Raw genomic sequence first — 20203 nt, forward strand, 5'->3', positions numbered from 1 at the left:
TTCAGACAGATCACTCACTCCCTGTGCTTGCTACCCAATGACACTAGTACCTGTTTTGTTCTGGTATGTTTTCAGGGTCAAAGGTCAGACTGCCATATTCGAGGAAATGATAGAAGATGAAGAAGGACTAGTAGATGATCGAGCCCCTACTACCACACGGGGCCTGTGGGCTGTTAGTGAGACAGAGCGTTCCATGAAAGCAATACTGTCGTTTGCAAGATCCCACAGGTTTGATGTTGAATTCATTGATGAAGGAAGCGCTGCAATGGATCTGTTTGAAGCATGGAAGAAGGAATATAAGGTAGACTATTTTAAGCCTCCCAATATTAAAAGTTCTCCTTTATATTAATTTTAATTGCTACTTCCTTTTTTTTCTCCTGTTTGTCTAAATCTTCTTTAGAGATTTGAAAGGGTTATAATTTCTTTTCCCCTTAACTGTATTTTTTGTAGCAAAGACTACTAGTAAATATAATAGTATTTAACAAATTCTATTTAGTAAAAGATAATCATTAAACTGGTACTTAACATGAAAGCTGTTTGTTAGCTGTGTGCTTCATTCAGTTCTTGCTTGATCTTACCCTGCTATTTTATGAAATTAGACTAGAGTTGTGGTTTTGTTTGTGTTCTTTTTATATTCTCATAAATAACCAAATAGCAACATCAAACTTGAAGATTAGAGAACAAATGACTGGTATGGTATTTCATATCTGTAAACCTAGTACACCGAAGCTAAGGCAGAAAGACTGGGGTTTTGTTGCCAACTTGGACTACGGAGTGAGTTTGTGGCCAGTCCAGGCTAAATAGACAAATAAACAAATAGATTGGGGAGCATAATGCAGATATCTCAAGTAGCAAGGCTGAAAACCATTCCATACATCGAGAACAAGTTAGCCTTTTATTTTTACACTTAATGATCCAGTTGTAGTATAACTCTTCATTTGATGTGGTATTTCTGAATTTATTAATTTTGAATTCTTCTTTATCTTGAATTTCTTATCTGACTTTTCAGGTAAGATAGCTTAGAGAAAGGGAAAGTGTTTTGTTTTATGTTATATTTCCATGTATTCTTTTTTTAATCTGAAATTTTTGCTGTTCAAAGCAGGTTAACAATTTTTTTCCAAACAAGATATTATCTGAAATATCAGTTGACACACCAGCCAGGATCTATCTCAAAATGTGATGTATATGAAGCAAGCATATCAAAAAATTTAAGCTCCAAACTTTATATGACCAAATTATTAAAGATATTTATCTTTATTCTCCCGTGAAAAGTCTGGAAGAATAAATAAAGGGTTGTGATTTACTCCATTTTTGACATTGCAGGAAGAATATAGAAGGACAATAAATGATGTAATTAAAGCTTTGCAGGGAATTCCTACTGATCTCTTTTTTAAACTATGTGGTAGGCACTCCGTTGCATGTTTCAGCATCTTCGTTATCATATTTTATATTTTGTTTTTAATACTATATAATACTTTTAATATGTGAAATGCTAAAAATATTTTCTAAACAGAACACAGTTAATTTATGGCCTCACTAAGAAATCTTTGGATATTCTCTTCTGAGAATCTGAAGAGGATGTATCCGATGGAGATGATTCACTCACTCTTCCTTAGCCTAAATATGCTCTGAAGAATTGCTTATTTGTTAGACATTTAATGAAGAGCCTATTGGGGCTATTGCTCATTATAATCTTACTCGTTTGAACAGTTTTAATCTTGTGCTCCACCACTGTCTTTTTCTGTTCCCTCAGTTGCTTCATGAATATTGGATGACACTGAGGAACCGGGTATCTGCTGTTGATGAACTTGCAATGGCTACAGAACGACTGAGAGTGCGGCATCCCAAGGAGCCAAAGCCAAATCCACCTGTTCATCACATCATTGAACCCTATGAGGTAAATCCCCATCTACAGAAGATACAGAGCTAGAGCTCTGTAAATCTCTGTTCATGGGCTGAGCCATTATTTTTGTTTGTTAAAATGGTCAAAAATAAACAATTTCATATTTAATGTATGCTTGCTCTCAGCTGTTTTGGTGTATTTTGTTTCATAGTTGTACATTCATCTGTTTTTGAGTACATCTGTGTACAGAGATTATTGATATATACTGTGTGTGTGTGTATACATAAGATAGAGACATATATCTATGTGTGTGTGCATATATTATATATATATATGTAACACACACACACACATATATAACACACACACACACACATATCGAGACTTTGCCTTGGTCAGCTCACCACTGTGACATACCTGCCTGGGTATGTGTCTGGGCTACAATTCTCTCTCTCTCTCTTCTTTTTTTTTAACTTCCCTCAGTAGCTGGAATGTACATGAACCACGATACCCAGCCTCTTCTGTTGAGGTAGAATCTCACAGGCCTTTCTGCCCAGGCTGGCCTGAGATCATGATCTTCCTGATCTTAAACTACCAAGTAGCTAGAATTATAAGTATATCTACCCAATTTTAATTTTGTGTTCTACTACAAAATTTCTTTCTTTCTACAGAGCTAGGAAACTATAATTTAGAAAAAAATTAAGGTATCATTTGATGCCCTTTCACTTAGATATGAATGTTCAGTAAGTTTTTTGTTTTAAAAATAAATTTCATGCCAGGCACCGGTGGCTCACGCCTGTAATCCTAGCTACTCAGGAGGCTGAGATCTGAGGATCACGGTTCAAGCCAGCCTGGGAGACTTATCTCCAATAAGCCATTAGAAAACCAGAAGTGGCGCTCTAGCTCAAGCAGTAGAGCACTCGCTTGAGCTGAAGAGTGAGGGATAGTGCCCAAGCCCAGAGTTCAAGACCCACGACTGATAGAAAAATAAAATTAAATAAATTTCATGGTTAATCCCCAGCAAGTGCTCTGGAAATCTTCTAATTGAATTCCTTTTGCATGTTCTAATTAGAAGGGAAAGAGGGTAAAGACATTGTTCTTTGAGCTTCCTAAAATCACCGACCAAAGGACCCTATCATTTAGTTTTTCTATGTATCATGAATATATTACTGTAAAATGGCACATAAATAGAATTTGGGTTGATTTTTATCTGATTTCAGTTATGTAGGGGTATTTTCTTCAAAATAAAAAAAAAATCTACATTGAATTTTATCTTCTATAAAGCAAAAAGAAGTCCTACAAAAGTACATTATCTAATAGCAATTTAGGAGCTTGAGTTTAATGTATAAGTGGTTTTCTTAAAACAAGACATTGTGTATGTGTAATATAGTTGACCATCTGTCTAAGAGAGAATTAAAAAAATGTCTTTTTGCTGTTTGCTTTTAGGTAGAGCAAAATCGTATAAAACTATTAAATGATAAAGCTGTTGCTACATCACAGCTTCAGAAAAAACTTGGACAGCTTCTTTATCTAACTAATTTGGAGAAGGTATTGTTTTTCATACTATTATCATAAACTAATAACTTCTTCCATTGAAAATATCAACCCTGCAATTCATAGTGTAATAGTACACATATTTTGGTTGTGTTAGTTATATAAGCCAAATCACTAGCCATGTCTACAGTAGCTACAAAGATCACAAAAGATAATAATCTGCAGAACTTATAACTTACACAGGTGATTTTAAAGACATGTTACACAGTAAAGTAACTATGTTAATAGACTACTTCAGAGCACTGAGTAAAATGTATTATAATACACCTTCAAATGAAAATTGCATCACATATATACATATACCCTTATTTATACAGAATATATCTTTAAATTTGCTATTAGAAATTAAAATGTTTGTAAAGCTAATAAATGAGAATCAGAAGATTTGACAATAAAGCTTGAAATTATACACTGTAAAGAACTGCATTTTCGGAATTGTGATTAATATGTTGTCTCAAACATTAGTAAATTAATCAATTATTGGCGAAGATTATTCCATTTTAGTAAGGAATTTGTATTTCATCAGTTGACAGATCACCATATTAGAACTAGTTAAAGAAAAAGAAAAAAACACTTACATAAAAATATTTTCAAGTAAAGGGCTGGGAAGGTGGCTCAGTGGTAGAGTGCTTGCCTTGCATGCTTGAGGCCCTGGGTTCGATTCCTCAGCACCACATAAGCAAAAAGAAAAAAAGCCAGAAGTGGCGCTGTGGCTCAAGTGGTAGAGTGCTAGCCTTGAGCTGAAGAGCTGAGGGACAGCGCCCAGGCCCAGAGTTCAGGCCCCACCACTGGACCCAAAAAAAATTTTTTTTCAAGTAAAATAAAATATTTCCAGATAAAAATTCAAAGAATTCATCCTTACAAAGAATTCATACTACAACCAACATTAAAGGAAATTCTTTGGACCTAAGAAAATTTATCCCAGATTGAAGGATGGAACTAAAAGACAGAATAAAAGGAACTAAAGGAAGATTAATTATATAGGTAAATAAAAAGGAATATTGTTTAAAGCAACAGTACTGTTGAATGGCATATACAACATAAACAGAACTAAATTTGTGATAGCAGCATGGAGATGAGCAGAGGTGAACTTTTATAGGATTCTTTCATACTTCAGAAAAAAAGCCAAATTATCACATATTTAACAAACATGACCTAATTAAACAGACACCCAACAACAGCAGAGTATCTCTTTTTATCTGTATGCAAAAGACATTTACTAAAATCAGTTTATGCTTTTCCTACGTTTTTTTTCATATCTTGAATAAATTCCTTTGGAGTTAATAGTATTAGGTACATATAAAGTATATGTCATATCATTCATTAGACTATTTAAATAGCAACTACCAACAATTATTTTTATTAATATATTTTTTATTCTACTTTTTTGCCTAGTCTCAAGACAAAACGTCAGGAGGTATTAATCCAGAACCATGCCCAATATGTGCTCGACAGCTGGGAAAGCAGGTGAGTCTCTCTCTCTCTCTCTCTCTCTCTCTCGCTCGCTCGCTCTTGCTCTTGCTCTCGCTTTCACTCTGACTCTCGCTCTCACTCTGGTTCCTTTCTTTCTTTCTACTGACCTCTCTCCCTGCCTTACTTTGCTCATAACTTGCATGAAAAACAAGTATTACCTTATATCTTAAAGGGAGAACTGGAGACCAACTGCCTGTCATCCTAGCTATTTGGCATAGATCAGGAGGATCATAGTTCTCAGCCAGCCTGATACTTTATCACAACCAATAAACTGGGCATGATATTGTATGTCTGTAATCCAGTCTGCACAGAAAAGCATAAGTAGGATCCTGGTCCAGACCTTTATCCAACAAAAACACAAGACCCTTACTGAACAATAACCAAAAAGCAGAAGGGGCTGGGGCTGGGGCTCAGGTTCTTGTGTAATTGGTGGGAAAGAATGTGCAGAATGACTCTGTCTTTTTCATTAGAGACGAATAATTTTGAACATATTTATAAGGACAAGTTTGTGTTCAAGTAACTTTTGAAAAGTAACATAATTGTAGAAATATAATGCAGCGCACAGGTTTACTGATGTAGTGAGATTGAGTCATTTCCCCCTTGTTACTGTGCTAGTCTTGAAGGCACTTAATGAAGCTCTCTCTCCGTTTTCTTTTTTAGTGGGCAGTCCTGAGCTGTGGACACTGCTTCTGTAATGAATGCACCTCTATCATTATTGAGCAGTACAGCGTGGGGTCTCACAAAAGCTCCATCAAGTGTGCCATCTGCCGCCAGACCACATCGCACAAAGAGGTCTCCTACGTCTTCACCTCAGAGAGAGCAAGCCAGGAGGAGGACATCCCAGTGAAGGTAAAACGTGGATCCACCATGAGTGCACTGCAAAAGGCACATAGTAGAATCAGAACAGAATTGGCACCATGAATCTGGAGAGACCACCACCAGGGTCTAGAAATATGTTGACACTTCAACTTCAGCTTTGGTATTGGCTTTGTGGGAGGAGCCCAGCAGTGCTTTGTACTGGGTGGCTGGAGCTAGCCTCGTCCACTAGGTGAAAGGAATTTCCCTGTCAGCTCTTCTGTTCAAATTAGATTCTGGGTAAATTAGACATTTACTCAAAGAAAGCTTTCATTCAAACTTGGATTTCAGGGGGAAAAAGATGTTTCCAATAAAACTGAAGGAAAAAAAATAGCTAATTGCTGACATTAATAAAGACTGCTAAAAGAAATACTATAGACTGAGAGTTCAGAGTAATATTTCAGAGTTTATTTACTTTATTTTTCCCTTGCTTCAGTCAAAATCCTAAAGAAATCTCTTAATTGAAAATATAAACACGATCCACAATTGGACCTTCTATCCAAGAATATTAATTTAATGAAAAATCTTTACTAGCCAATTTTTTTCTAGCTTTAAAAAAATATATTTCTGAATTTTTTCTTATCAGATTTACAAAGGTCAAATCAGAATAGTATAATGATGATTATGGCCTAAAGGATTCATTTCATTTGGAGAGGTTTAAGTAGTAGAGCCCCGCCTAGCCCATGTATGACCTCAGTTGAACCCTAATAACACACACACACACACACACACACACATGGAATAATTTAGAGAATGGTAGTACTCACTCTCTAGCAAGGAGAATCTTCTTCATGAATCCCTTTTTCTTCTGAGTTTTGGTAGTTTTGGTGGTCACCACTACCCTGTCCCCTTCCACTTGCTTCCTAATCCTGTAGCTCTCTCTTTCCCTTCCCAAGAATATTGTCCTTCTTAGTTCTCCTATCTCTTCTATCTCTTCCTCTAGCTGCAGGCATCCCAGAAGCCTCAAGTAGCATTCATTGCTAGGAAGAGGGAGCTCAGCCTTAAATGGTGAAAGTATTCTTCACAGTACAAGGAACCAGCAATGAGGCAGAACTGCCGTGTCAGACTTCAGGCAGTGAGGTTGAGGAAGGGATTATGCTAGCTAGCTCCTAGTAAACAGCACAGTCTCTGTGAAACTGAGTCATTGAGCCCGTGACACCCAAACACCTGCTCATTTTATGGCAGTTTTCCTAGACACACAGGACAGTTACAAGCACTGCCCTGTTGGGACAGGGATGTCAGTGTTGAAACATTTTTTATTTTGCTCTCCTTCTTGCCTGTCACGGCTGTTGGTAAACACATAAGTGACTTGAAGCATCTTATTTAAAAAAATTTAAGATTATAGACTTTGCTGAAGTTACAAATTTCTTTTTGCTACAGATGGATTTTAATTACATTTCCTATTTGTTATACATTTGACAGAATATTTCACCCATTTCCCAAACAAGCATTATCACTCTTCCTCTGAATTTTCTCATGCTTCCTCTCACATTGTTTGCTACTTCTGCCTCTTACTACCTGTTACCTCTTCTGTCACATTTCTGCCCACTGTCTGTTACTTTCTTCTTAAAGCATCTTCTCATTTCATACTTCAGCTCACTTTTTGGTTTTTGGGGGTTTTTTTGGGTGGGGGGGTCCGGTTGTGGGGCCTGAACTCTGGGCCTGGGCGCTGTCCCTCAGCTCTTCAGCTCAAGGTTAGCACTCTACCACTTGAGCCACAGCGCCACTTCTGGCTTTTTTTTTCTGCTTATGTGGTGCTGAGGAATCAAACCCAGGGCCTCAGGCATGCAAGGCAAATGCTCTACTACTGAGCCACTTTCCCAGCCCACTTCAGCTCACTTTTATGAGTGGAACTTCTCCATTACATGGTTCTGTCACCTATGTTAGCATGGAGAAAGAAGTGATCATATAGGAAATAAAGATGAATCTATATAAAGAATCTATATAGAGATACTGGTTTCCAGAATTCTTAACCTTTTCACATTGTTGCTGATTGTCAAATCCTTGACACTTAGTAGATTATATTGAGAAGTAATTTTTTGTTTTTATTTGAAATGTTCATGTTGTATTTCTGTCAAAATTCTATTCATTGGCCAGGCGCTGGTAGCTCATGCCTGTAATCCTAGCTACTTAGGAGGCTGAGATCAAAAGATCAAGGTTCAAAGCCCCCCTGGGAAGGAAAGCCATGAGGTTCTTATCTCCAGTTAACCATAAAAAGCCAGATGAAGAACTGTGGCTCTAGTGGTAGAGTGCTAGCTTACAGCACAAAAGCTCAGAGGCATTGCCCAGGCCCAGAGTTCAAGTCCCAGGACAACAACAGCAACAACAAAAGATTCTTATATATTGCAGATAACATATCATACATAATGCCTAATCATATAACTGGAGTCAAATAAAAGCTATTTGAAGAATATGCTATTAAGTATTCTTTGGTGGCTTTTGTAGTGGTGTTGTGGAAGTTAGATAGAAATTTCATGATGTAAGGAATCCTACTGATTGATTGTAGAAATTTAAAAAATATCCCTTTGGTAAATCCACTTAAAGATCAGATCTTCCCCTAATGGTGTGATAGTGTTTCTAAGTGAACTTTGGAACTTACTGAGCATTTCATAGAGTAAACAAAATTCCCCTTGCAAGTCCTGACAACTGCCAAGCATTTTGGATGAACTAGGTCTCCTGGCAGAACATAGGCCCCACGTGGCATGTTCCCTCTGTCTTGTGTCTCACAAGATTTCATCAAGAGCGTTTTTGACAGTAGAGGGGCTGGTGCAACAGTGGACAAGATTCCTTATGTCTAAGAACTTTCTGTCCAGGACAAACGCTCTACATAGCTACAGCTATCAAAACAGCCCTTTTCCTCCCCACCACCAAAGCACCGCAAGAAGGCTTTGAGTGTCTCATAAGCAATTGGCTTGCTTTTCAGGCACATTCCCATGAATTTATCATTGTATGTAAGGTATGATCCAAGAACCTATTTTCAACAAACAAGCCTACTGACAGTAGAGATGTCTGCATAAGATATTCTCACACAAATGTGAGAGGAAGCAATGGGAAAAATTAGAAGAGGGATAAGACTTGTTTGGGAAATGGGTGAAACATTTAGTGAAATATGAATACTTTCAGAAAAACATAAAACTTTGATTAAAGTAGGCATAAAATAATTTAGATCTATAAGTGACTGTATCTAAACATATAAAATATAAATTAAATTTTGTATATGAGATGTACATAAACATTAACTGGTAAATTTAGAATGCAGTGTATGCTCTTTAAATACATCATGACTTCATCTAAGTTATCATTGAAAAAAATAGTTTCTGTTCACCAGCCACATTAGCATTTATATTTTGTAACTATTAATAGGCCTTTTACTAAAAGTAACCATGATGTACAATAAATTGAACACACAGTAGAGACTTGCTTTATGAAATTATTGGTATGAAAAACTTAACCATTTCTGAAGTTTAAACTCCTATCTAAATCTGGAGATATTACTCATGAGACAGGTCTATACTCACTTCTGTTTTCTGAACAAATAAAGCAATGCTTACCATAATCGATACTTAGTACACATTTGAGTGGACCATGAATGGCAAGTGATTCAGTAGTGTTTCCATTAAACATCCAAAAACCTTTGGATCCAAACAAATTTGTTATCTAATTGTAGACCTATCTTCCATATCCAGAAAAAAGAGGTAGAGTATATGCAGTATAAAAGTAGAAATACCATTTACCATAGATAACTAAGTAGAATGATTGAAGTCCTAGAGAAGGAAATGTAATCCCAGTTCTACCATTTAAGTCTGACCTTTCACAAAACAGTATTTCAAACACTCCAGTCAGTTGGAACTTTTTCTTAGCTAGCCTCATTCCAATGTCACCTTTATTTGGTTGACTTTTCTCTGAAGTTCTTCAAGATTCAGCCACCACTCTACCCCTTCCTTGATTTTATGAATGGAGTTAAGCAAGACCATGGGAATGCCAACTAGTATGTAGTGAAAAGAGTATGATATATGTATATATTATATATGTATGTTTTATTTATATATATAAATCGCAAGGTGACATAACTAAACTGGAGACAAAGGAATACAACGTGCAACACACTCTTGGTTCCATTTCATGGATTGGCATACCTTCTTGCAAATTGTGTCCCAGTATTCACTATTATTGAGAAGTCACCAAAGAAAATATGAAACCATGATACCTTTCTAGTCATTGAGTACTACTTTTGTTTCTATAAAAGGCAAGTAGCCCTGCTGGAAGGAGATCTCCAATCTGTCCTCCCCTTTTGCTTTCTTGGCTAGACAAAGGATCTCAGCAGACAGGATTGGATGTGACAGAAATAAGGTGAAGCCAGTGCATCTTTCTACACGATACACCCCCAATAAAACTACTTCAGGGAATAAAATACATCGCCCTATTCTACCACTGCATTAGTAAAATAGTTTTATTATGAAAGGGAGAGAATTATCAAATATATATCAGATACTTAATTGCATTATCACTAAAATTTTTTTAGTATGCTAAATATATGAGGTAGTAGAGGTTTTCTGTCCTTTAAGCGCATTCAACAATTTGCTAACTCAGAGTTTAGGTTCTTAGAATTTTGCAACAAAAACCTGCATCAGCAGATCACATTGTTCCTTTCAGACTTAACTCTGTGATGAAATCAGTTGTACCTATGAGAGAAAATAAGAACCTACATAGCTTTTCTGACCTTGAATTACCTACTAGATAACTTCTGAACCAAATGTTTTAAGAAATATCTTTTGTTAGCCTTTGGTGCTAATGAGTCTTTATCATCTTCTCTATTTTTCAAATACTTTCTTATGTTCATAATCTTGTAGCAGAATGTTTATGAGAGATGAATACAAACACCATTCTTTGAAGTGGTTAGCATTGTGTGAACCTGTTGTTATTCTTGGTCATGCCATTACAAGCAGATGTTTTTCCTTGGTTGTATCCTTCACTGTTTGCACAGTGTTCCAAGTTTTGGTTCATTGTATCCTCAGCATTTCTAATTTTATAATATCTGACATAAGTAAGAGTAAGTGGAAGTTTTGTTTTTGTTTTTTTGGTGGGGGGAGTCTGGTCATGGGGCCTGAACTCTGGGCCTGGGCACTGTCCCTCAGCTCTTCAGGTCAAGGCTAGCACTCTACCACTTGAGCCACAGGACCACTTCCGGCTTTTTTTCTTTATTTGCTTATATGGTGCTGGGGAATCGAACCCAGGGCCTCATGCATGCAAGGCAAGCACTCTACCACTGAGCCACCTTCTCAGCCCTAAGTGGAGGTTTTTGAGTAGACATTCTGCTTCTCTAATATAACAAATTAACTAAACAACTTAACTAAAACATACTTTAATATGTTATGCCATGTGACTCTTTGGTGTGCTTTCTATTCCATAGTATCTAAAATCAGGGGCTAAAGAAAATTCACAGCAAACAAACAAAGTAAAAAAGAGTAATAATATATGTACCTGCTACTTGGTTTTAATATAGATTAGTTTTGATGATAAAAAGCGATTTATACTATGGTTTTGTTTCCATTTCTAACTGGTTTTTACTTGATATTGAAGTATTTTTCTCTGTGTGTTCAAAGGGCAGCCATTCTACCAAAGTAGAAGCAGTGATCCGAACTCTGATGAAAATAAAGCTCCGAGACCCAGGAGCCAAAGCACTCGTTTTCTCAACGGTATGAGCAATGTTTCTCCCCCACTACTAACTCAGACTGGTTTTCTGTCTAACCAGTTCATAGCTGAAAGCCAGTTTATACTACTTACCATAGTAGTTAAGGTTTAGTATTACTGCTAGGTTTATTTTCCATATCTTTGAGGTAGAATTATTTCTAGAAAAATGTAATGATACTTGACAAATTAACCCCTATAATTTTATTTCCTGATTTTATATTTCATTTAGGCATTTTCTTATCTTCATATTTTAAAAAGCTGGAATCAATAACCTTAAAAGTCTCTTTACAAATAAATTGAATTATTTAAGAAAAAGAAAATCTACAGAATAAAATATTGAATAAAACTGTAGTTTTAAGTGTAGAAAGATGAGAACCACGTCCATTAAACAGTTCACTCTTTGTTTTCTAATATTTCTCTTAAATCAATTTTTGCTCTTTCAGCCATAATTTGATGTAAAAAGAAAAAATACTATTTCCATAGAGCTAGACAGTTCTGCACATAAAGCTTTTATTTTTGTTTTCATTATTTAACTTAGGTATAAAAATTACTGTGATTAGTATCATCTCAAGTACTCTTTGAACAGAAGCTGTGTTAAATAAAGACAATTTTACTATATTTGTGTGTTCTAGTGGCAGGATGTGTTAGATATTATCTCAAAAGCTCTCACGGACAACAACATGGAATTTGCACAGATTGGCCGGGTTAAGACATTTCAGGTACGTCAAGACTTGGTTTGTGTGGTCTTTTGTCGATTCGCTTGCAAACTGCAGCTGCTGTTACTGCTTTACTTAGCATTGGTTGTCTTGTGTCATGAGTCCTGTGTGACAGTTTGAGTTCTTTTAGGTATAAAATTAACATCTTAAAGCAAAGTAGGAAAACCAGATGTTTTGGGACTTTTTTTAATCTTATCACCAGAGATGCTTCCTTTTCTTTAATATAGAAAGAGATTGCATTTTTTTTTTTAAGGAAGGACTTTTATCCCTGGTATTAAGTTCTATAACTACATGTAGTTAAAGTTTCCTTTACACCAAACTCAGCACAGTGACACATACCCAAGGGGATATATACACACAAGGGGATACACACACACACACACACACACACACACACACACACACGCACACTAAATGTAGCATATTTTTCTTTTCTCCCTCTAAGCTCATGTAGATTTTCATGCATTACATACATCTATCTTGTGATTGTATTACTGATTATAAGATCAAGTGAGCTTATGTAATACTTTTCCTAATAATTAAAGATAAGCCTCCAGTTTCCACTTTCTAGAATTGGCAGTTTTACCTCCAGCTTTCTTCATGGTTCCACGTCCTGCTGACCTTGTTGTTACCTTTGATATCTTTTAAGTGAACTATAATATGCTGTTCCTATTCTAACTGATCTGGCTGAAATCAAAATATGTCTTTGTTTTTTAGGAGAACCTGTCAGCATTTAAATATGATCCCCAAATCAATATTTTGCTGCTGCCCCTGCATACAGGTTCTAATGGATTAACTATCATTGAAGCAACTCACGTTCTCTTGGTGGAGCCCATACTGAACCCTGCCCATGAGCTTCAGGCCATTGGAAGGGTGCACCGGATTGGACAGACCAAGTAAGCAGTGCCATTGGCAATAGTCACTTTGCTCAGGTTTTAGAAACAAATCAGCTTTTAACCTCTGGGACCAGCAGTGTTTCAGATTTTAAAACATATGCATAGATAATAATAAGATACTTTAGAGATGAAGCCCGTACAGGCATAGCATTTATTTTAGTTTCACAGTATAAACAGCCTGAAGGTAGTGGTATACATTATTCTTCAGGGCTCCAAGTAAGGTGTAGAAATTACTTAGAACACTGGGTCTTTGTTCAGAACCTTTCAACTTTTTGCATTAGAGCAACTCAACCCGTACTTTCCTTTTTGGCAGTACTGGGGTTTGAACTCAAGTCCCTAGCAACTTCAGTCCATACTTCCACCCTCAATAACTTGAATCTTGAAGGGATAATTATTTCAAAGTAGGACTAGAAATAGGTAGCCATAGAGAACATACAATATGCAAGAACACAGGTGATAATAGCTTGAAGTTTCTAGGGACTGTAGGGAGTTTGGATTTGCCAGATAGACTATAAAGAAATAAACAGCGGAAATAAGCTCTTCCATGCCCATGTCAGGCTTGGAAATCTGGACTGCTAAGCAGGTAGAACAAATAAAGAATTAAAGCAGAAAAGAGACAAGTTCATCAAACCCCCTTATCAAAATACAGCAAAGCAGCCTGACTAATAAATGCAAGCTTGTTCTGAAGTACCACCAAGTGTCACTTAAAATGCATTTGTGTTTTAGACCCTGTAGCTGTTGCTCACTTGTGTGCTTTCAAGTACTGACTTCTCTATCTACTAGTGTTTTTTGAAATGGACTCAATCACATTTAAAGCTACAAGTCTAAAAAGCATTTAGCACTGTCCAACAATCTTATTCATTTTTCCTCAATGGGTAATTGTTTTCTCCTCGGTGAAGGGCCTATTTTATGTCTTCTATATCTTTTCCCCATGGATGTAGAGGATAGTGCCTCATCTAACCTTCATCACGTTAAACAGTCTACCTACATAAGACCTCATATACTTATACTTCATTGAGTAGATTTTTACTGAGATCCTTTACCAGGCACTAGACAGTATCTAGACACTTGAGATGCCCTCAGGAAAGTTATATTCTAGTTAACTAATAAGCAATAAATAGAGTAAGATACACGATACTAGGAGCTTGAAAGGTAGAACACATTGAGGAGGAAAAAGAATGCAGTGTTTGGGCTAGAAGGTCTTATTGAGGTCACATCTGAACAAAGACTTAAAAGAGATTTTAAGAAAAAAGCTAGTCACGAAGATACCTTGGGAAAGAATGTTAAGCAGACACTGCACCCACTGTGAAGGCTACAAGTTAGGAACTCACTGGGTATGTTGAGTAATAGCCACAGTTGCTTCAGTAATCAGGAGAGAAGTAAGAAGTGAACCCAGGGGTTTGGGAGAAGGACACTTAAATTGGTCCCAGGAGGCCACCCTGAAGATACTTCATTTGTGAGATAGGGAAGACTGAGCAGAGAGAGGAATGTCGCAACCGAGTCTAAGATTTCAAAGAAACATTCCGAGTGTTGTGTTTGTGCCAGGAGTGAAAAAGAACAAAGGAAAGTGTAAGAAGGAGAGCAGTAGTGAGAGCGGATGATCTGGCTATGGTGGCACCTGGTTAAAGTGGCCAGGTTCTAGATACCTGTTAGCGATAGAACTGCTGGTGTCTGTGACATATCTGAAATTACCTGTGAGAAAAATCAAAGATAGCACCTGGGCTTTGGACTGGACTAGAAGAGGAAAAGCTTTAGCCAAAGAAAACTATGAGAAAGAGAAGTTGTAAGGAATAGCCAAGGTCTACTTGATATACAAGTTTGAGAAGTTTCTATTCTGCACTTTTGTATACAAGTCATGAGTTTAGGAGAGAAGTCTGGGCTAGCAGCACACAACAGCAATGTGGTGTTTTTAAGTCAGGCATCTGAATGGGACTACCTAGGACATGAGTCTATATAGAGAAGAAAGCCAAGAATTATACCCAGGGCACAGCAAAGTTTGAAAGGCTCTGAGAGAAAGAAAGAAACCAGCAAAGGTGACTGGTAAAGATCAAGTCAAGGAAAGGGACATGTATAGCATGATCAGCCATGCTGTCTGCTTCAAGATAGTTAAAGAAGATGAGGAATCGTATTGCTGGGTTCTGTCCATAGTGGTAACAGCATGAAGACCAACAGTAGCAACTGCCTATAAGAAAGAATGGAGCTTTATGCGTCTCTAAATAACATGGGTACCTTGGTCACAATCACACAAGTAGGAAAAGAAGTGTTCCTGTACAGATGAGCCAAAGGAAGGGTTTTTTTCCCCCCCATTTAAATGGGAGAAATAGTGAATGATCCATTAGAAATGATTTGAGAATGGGCAAAAGAAGTGCTGGGACAGTGCTTGTGTGGACAAGAAGATATAGGACCTAGTCCTGAAATGCAGAGGTTGGTTTTTAGGTAGGAGTAGGCCTACGTCGCCTTTAATAATAGATAGGAAGGCCTCTACCTTCACAGCAGCTGGAGAGATTTCAGAAGCAGTGTTAGATCAAGTGAGTCATACATTAACCCCTGAGTGTTTTCCATTATAACCATAATAAAATCCTGTTCCTGGGGGTGTCTGTCTCGCCTGCCTCTCCAGCCTCATTTTCACCTCTGTCCCTCTTTTGCCAGCACATTCTCTTCCCAACTGCATGCACATATATGCTGTTTTTTTTTCTTTTGGATGCTGGTCCTACTATTCCTTCACTTATTGATCACATTCCCACTGCTTCTGTTTTGGCTCCTCATGGCCTTATCACTACGTGAAACTGATTTCTGTCTTCCCTCCTGAGGTTAGTTCATGGAGATCAGTAGTTTTACTCACTGCTAAACTATCCCTACAAACATCCATGCACCACCACAAGTGGGCACCAGCTGATCTGTGAATGTGTGAGTTCAGTTTCTACTTATTTGAGGTTTTCAAACTTAAAACTTTTACATTCTAGACCTACGATTGTACACAGATTCTTAATAAAAGCCACAATAGAAGAGAGAATGCAGACAATGCTGAAAACAGCAGAGAGGAGGTAGGTAATGCTCTACTCCCGTGGGTTTGAGTACATGTTTGAAGTTTCTTCACTTAGATGACAAAAAAATAGGATAAACACATACTTTTTTTTAACATAAGAAGTAACATGTTGCCCCATTAATGCTTTGAACAGTCTGTGTTTAACTTTATTAATAGGTTGTATTGTGTAAGAATATTCTAGCTCTCTGACCCTTCCTTTTTTACTTAAATACCACATAAATTATGCTTTACCTAAGCTTAAGCCTGATGTGTAAAATTGAACTTCTGTTACCTCACACTTGTTAGTCATGTGCAGATGGGAATATCTGAATAATAACACTTTTCTGATGATTGTGATGGCAGAGACAAAGACAGAACAGAAGCAGAGATCAGACAGTCTTAACTTTAAAAGTGTGTATGATTGGAAGACACCTGGAAGAGGTGATTGTTGCCTATTAGAAGGGATTGGGTTCCAGTGTTGGCAGGGATGCTGTGAAAAACAGAAAGTTCCTTCCACGGGTGGCATATGGAAAGGCAAAGTGGTAACTGCCCTCGCTTTCCACCTAAACAGAACACAAAGCCATTGTCTTCTTGTTGCCACTTGTAAGAGACCTCTGCACAAATGAAATTTCAGAAAAGCTGTTGTACTTCTCTTTAGCCTTAGATGGGAAAAAGGTAAATTGTAAAGTTAGAGCCTTCACAGTAGGTGTCCAGCACTCTTTTCTTTTTCCTTTTTTTCTTTAATTGTTAAGACAAAAGGCGTTTTATGACAAGACCTAAGTCTTCTAGGTTTGATGAAAAGTAATAGTCTTAATCAGCTGCTTTCTTCTGGAGTTTCTTATGGCCCAATTACAATAAATAGTAAGAGCAAATATGTATCTTGTCTTTTAATATAATCACTGACTCCTTGGCATTTCTTTCTGATGCGGCCGCTTGGAAAACCCTGCAGTCACACTAACTCATCAGGGAAGCATTCTGAGGCCTCTGTGCTGACTGTGGCCGATCTGGCAGACCTGTTTTCCAGAGACTCCGAAGAGCTTGAGTGAACGCCGTGTGAATCATGCTGCAGACATTGATGTCATACTGACTTGTCCTAACTGTATAGCAAAGCTACAGGTTTAAATAAAAAATCCCATAAACACTGTCCCTTTTTTTGGTTATACACTGGCCTAGTGCTGACTGAGCCCTTCTCTATATACTATTTTCAAAAGACCTATAATAATTTCTAACTTACACTCCTAGTAAAACATTTATTTTCATTCCAAAGAACATCTATCTGATGAAGCAAGAGAATGAAAAGAGGGCATGGGTCTTTGGATACTCTTTCTTTTGATAAGATCACTTATAAAGAGTTGGAATGAGAAAAAAAAAATAAAGTAGTTTTATATGACCTTCTTTACTCAACAAATATAAATCTCATTGTGGAAGGACCATTAGTATCTCTTAACAGATAACACACAATATCATGTCAGTAATATTTTAAGTAAATGGTGAACTGTAATTAACTCCTATTTGTTTGCATAAAGCCACACCACCACGCATAGTAACTTTGCAGTAATACAGCTGCTAACATGAAGTAAATGTTAGTCATGTTTATTCTCTCTGCATCCTACTACTAAAAATAGAGACACTGAAACTTTTTACTTTTCTCTTATGCATTAAGTAAGTTAGCTTGAAATAGCATTTTAAAGTGTATTGACATGTAACCTAGTTATCTAACTGCTCACAATTTTACTGTTTTATATGATTTAAGGTTGATATAATTGTAAATATTGAAATTTTATGCTTTTGGTCTTAGACATATGGCAGGAGGTTGATTTATCATTATTGTACTAGTGTCTTGGATTATATACTATTGCACATTCTGTGTAGCTAGACATTTCACCACCAATACCCATATTTATGATAGGTTGTTGGTTCATTTCAGTCAGTCCTTGCTTAAGGACTAGTATTTGATCTTTAGCACAAGAGAAAGTTGTGTTTTATGGACAAAGGATTATAAAAGGTCTTTTAAAAACCAATTATTTGTTCTTCTGTGAAGAATGAATGCACTTTGAAATTGCCAATGAAGTAGCTGGTGTATCCTGTGTGATGTAGTACAGATGTTCTTATTTCCTATGAGCTTTCAGAGTTTTAAATAACCCTCAGGACTCATTAGCTCCTACTTACATGCCCAGAAAACTGTAATTGGTTTGGCCCTTGGACTGCCTCCATCCAAGAGGCTTTGGTGCTTAGCTAAGGTGCATTTTCTTACCTTTCTTCCAGGTTTATAGGTGATATAATTCGACTGAAGGAAACACAGTGTTCGGTGCTTATTCTTCAGTTGATAGTATGCATTGTTTTATATGAAATTAAATGTAATTATTTTTATAGCTCTTTACATGCTATAAAGAGCTTTCCTGTACATCCATGTGTTTGATTTTCCCCACAATCCTGTGAGATACAGGTAATTACTATCATTCCTGTTAATATAAAGAACTAAGATTCAGAAGGTCTGAAAAACTTGTATTGACATGTAGCAAATAAACAATGGAGCCCAGGCCCCTGACTCCAAATCTCACGTACTTCCAATAAGTCACATGCCAGGCCAGAAGGCCCGTAGCTCTCATTTGGTATGACATGGCCTCAGCATTTCTCTTTAGTTCCTACTCTTCCTTTTTGTGCTATGCTTTCCAGAAAACAAGTTTGGTATACTTCAATTTTGTAAAATAAATATATATATAGAGAGAGAGAACATGTAATTACCTGTATACTTACCTGATACTTACCTGTACTTACTCTTATAATTACCTTTATTTCTGTAAGATAGCAATGAAATAAATATTTTAGTGACAGTTGAAATTGTGGTAGTATTTATAAGGCATAGATGATATGAATTGTTTTGCTTGTTTGTTGTTTCTCAACTGTGTCATCATCCCTGTTAGAAGTCCAAATTTCACATACATTTCTTATTCAAAACAGGTGTAACAGTTCTTCCAATTGCTCAAAACCAATGCACATCTAATCTTCTGTAACTTGGCAACAGGATTTTTTATTTTCCTCCATTACTTTATCTTCTCTAGAATACCACTCTACTTATAAGTTATTAAATGGACATTATACTAATGAGCCACTGAGAAAAAGTAAGATAATCCCAACCCTTAGAATATCCCTAATCCTTAGAACTTAAATGTGTTTCTCTGTTAAATATCTCCAGAAGGATTTGACACCAGACCTCAGGCCCAAAACCAGGAGCCTACATAACAGGTCCAGCCACTCACCCTTATACAACAAATGAGACATGGTGATGGGAAGACAAAGGAAATTCCAATGACAGCCATGGAACAATGGCATTTCAGTACATCTTCACTTACCATGGTACAGACATGAGCTTCATGATTTATAGACAATGAATGGGGGAAGGGATGGAGATAGCCATCTTATGGAACAGTCCTGCTTGCAAAGTGACTGCAGAGAGAAGACAGACATAAAATGGAGCAATAAGTATGTCAAGCTTTTTTCCCACTTGTAGTTAGTATGTGGGCCCAGTAAAAGCAGCTTTTCAAAAGCACCTCTTACAAGTTCATTGGAATGGGAAAGATTGATTTGTATGATTTATAACATACATATTACATAACCCCATCATCATCTTTTAAGGCCAAATAGCTTTACTGTATTCATTGCAACTTCAGCTCTTCCTTTTGTATGTCATCTTAGCATAATAAGCCATGTGTTTATTTTTAGAAACTGGTCCCTTTGGGAGTTATAGGAACAACCCAGTGGTAGAGTTTGTTAGCATGAACTATGTCCTGAATTCAGTCCCTAGCACCTGAAAGGGAAAGAATCATTTGTAACAACAAACACAACCTTACTAATAAGGTTCAATATATAACAATGAACACATTGAAAATAACAATATGTAGTTAGGCCAATGTAAAAAGAAATCTACCCACACACCAGCAAGTTTGGTGGACTTGGCATAAGGAGTTCCACTTAATTTTGTAGTTAGGTCTTTGCGGGGGGAGGGGGGATGTAAAGAGGTTGATTTTGCATAGAACAGCTTTTGAAATCAAAGCCTGTCTTGAGGATAATGTCAAGTAGTAATGTTTTGTGTTTACACAAGTTAATTGCCACTGTGATAGTTGGGGTTTTCTTGCTGGCCCTAAACTCA

At 36.9% G+C, this 20203-nt stretch overlaps 1 protein-coding gene across 2 annotated transcripts in view; it reads left to right on the forward strand.

Annotated features, from left to right (window-relative positions):
* The window catches only part of Shprh (SNF2 histone linker PHD RING helicase, E3 ubiquitin protein ligase), a 55977-nt gene extending 36816 nt beyond the window's left edge, over positions 1 to 19161 (forward strand). Inside the window, exons 21-30 of one of the 2 annotated variants that reach the window (XM_013026986.1) lie at positions 76 to 301; positions 1754 to 1897; positions 3290 to 3391; positions 4793 to 4864; positions 5531 to 5719; positions 11329 to 11421; positions 12049 to 12135; positions 12850 to 13028; positions 15992 to 16072; positions 17003 to 19161. In XM_013026986.1, the coding sequence (XP_012882440.1) occupies positions 76 to 301; positions 1754 to 1897; positions 3290 to 3391; positions 4793 to 4864; positions 5531 to 5719; positions 11329 to 11421; positions 12049 to 12135; positions 12850 to 13028; positions 15992 to 16072; positions 17003 to 17099 (1270 nt within the window). In that variant the 3' untranslated portion in view covers positions 17100 to 19161. Of the gene's footprint in view, positions 1 to 75; positions 302 to 1753; positions 1898 to 3289; positions 3392 to 4792; positions 4865 to 5530; positions 5720 to 11328; positions 11422 to 12048; positions 12136 to 12849; positions 13029 to 15991; positions 16073 to 17002 lie in introns of those variants that run through there. The other variant, XM_013026987.1, reaches the window with a different exon arrangement.
* Positions 19162 to 20203: the final 1042 nt, after the last annotated feature.

This window comes from Dipodomys ordii, unplaced genomic scaffold, assembly GCF_000151885.1.
Source record: "Dipodomys ordii isolate 6190 unplaced genomic scaffold, Dord_2.0 Scaffold98, whole genome shotgun sequence".
NCBI classification, from domain to species: domain Eukaryota; kingdom Metazoa; phylum Chordata; class Mammalia; order Rodentia; family Heteromyidae; genus Dipodomys; species Dipodomys ordii.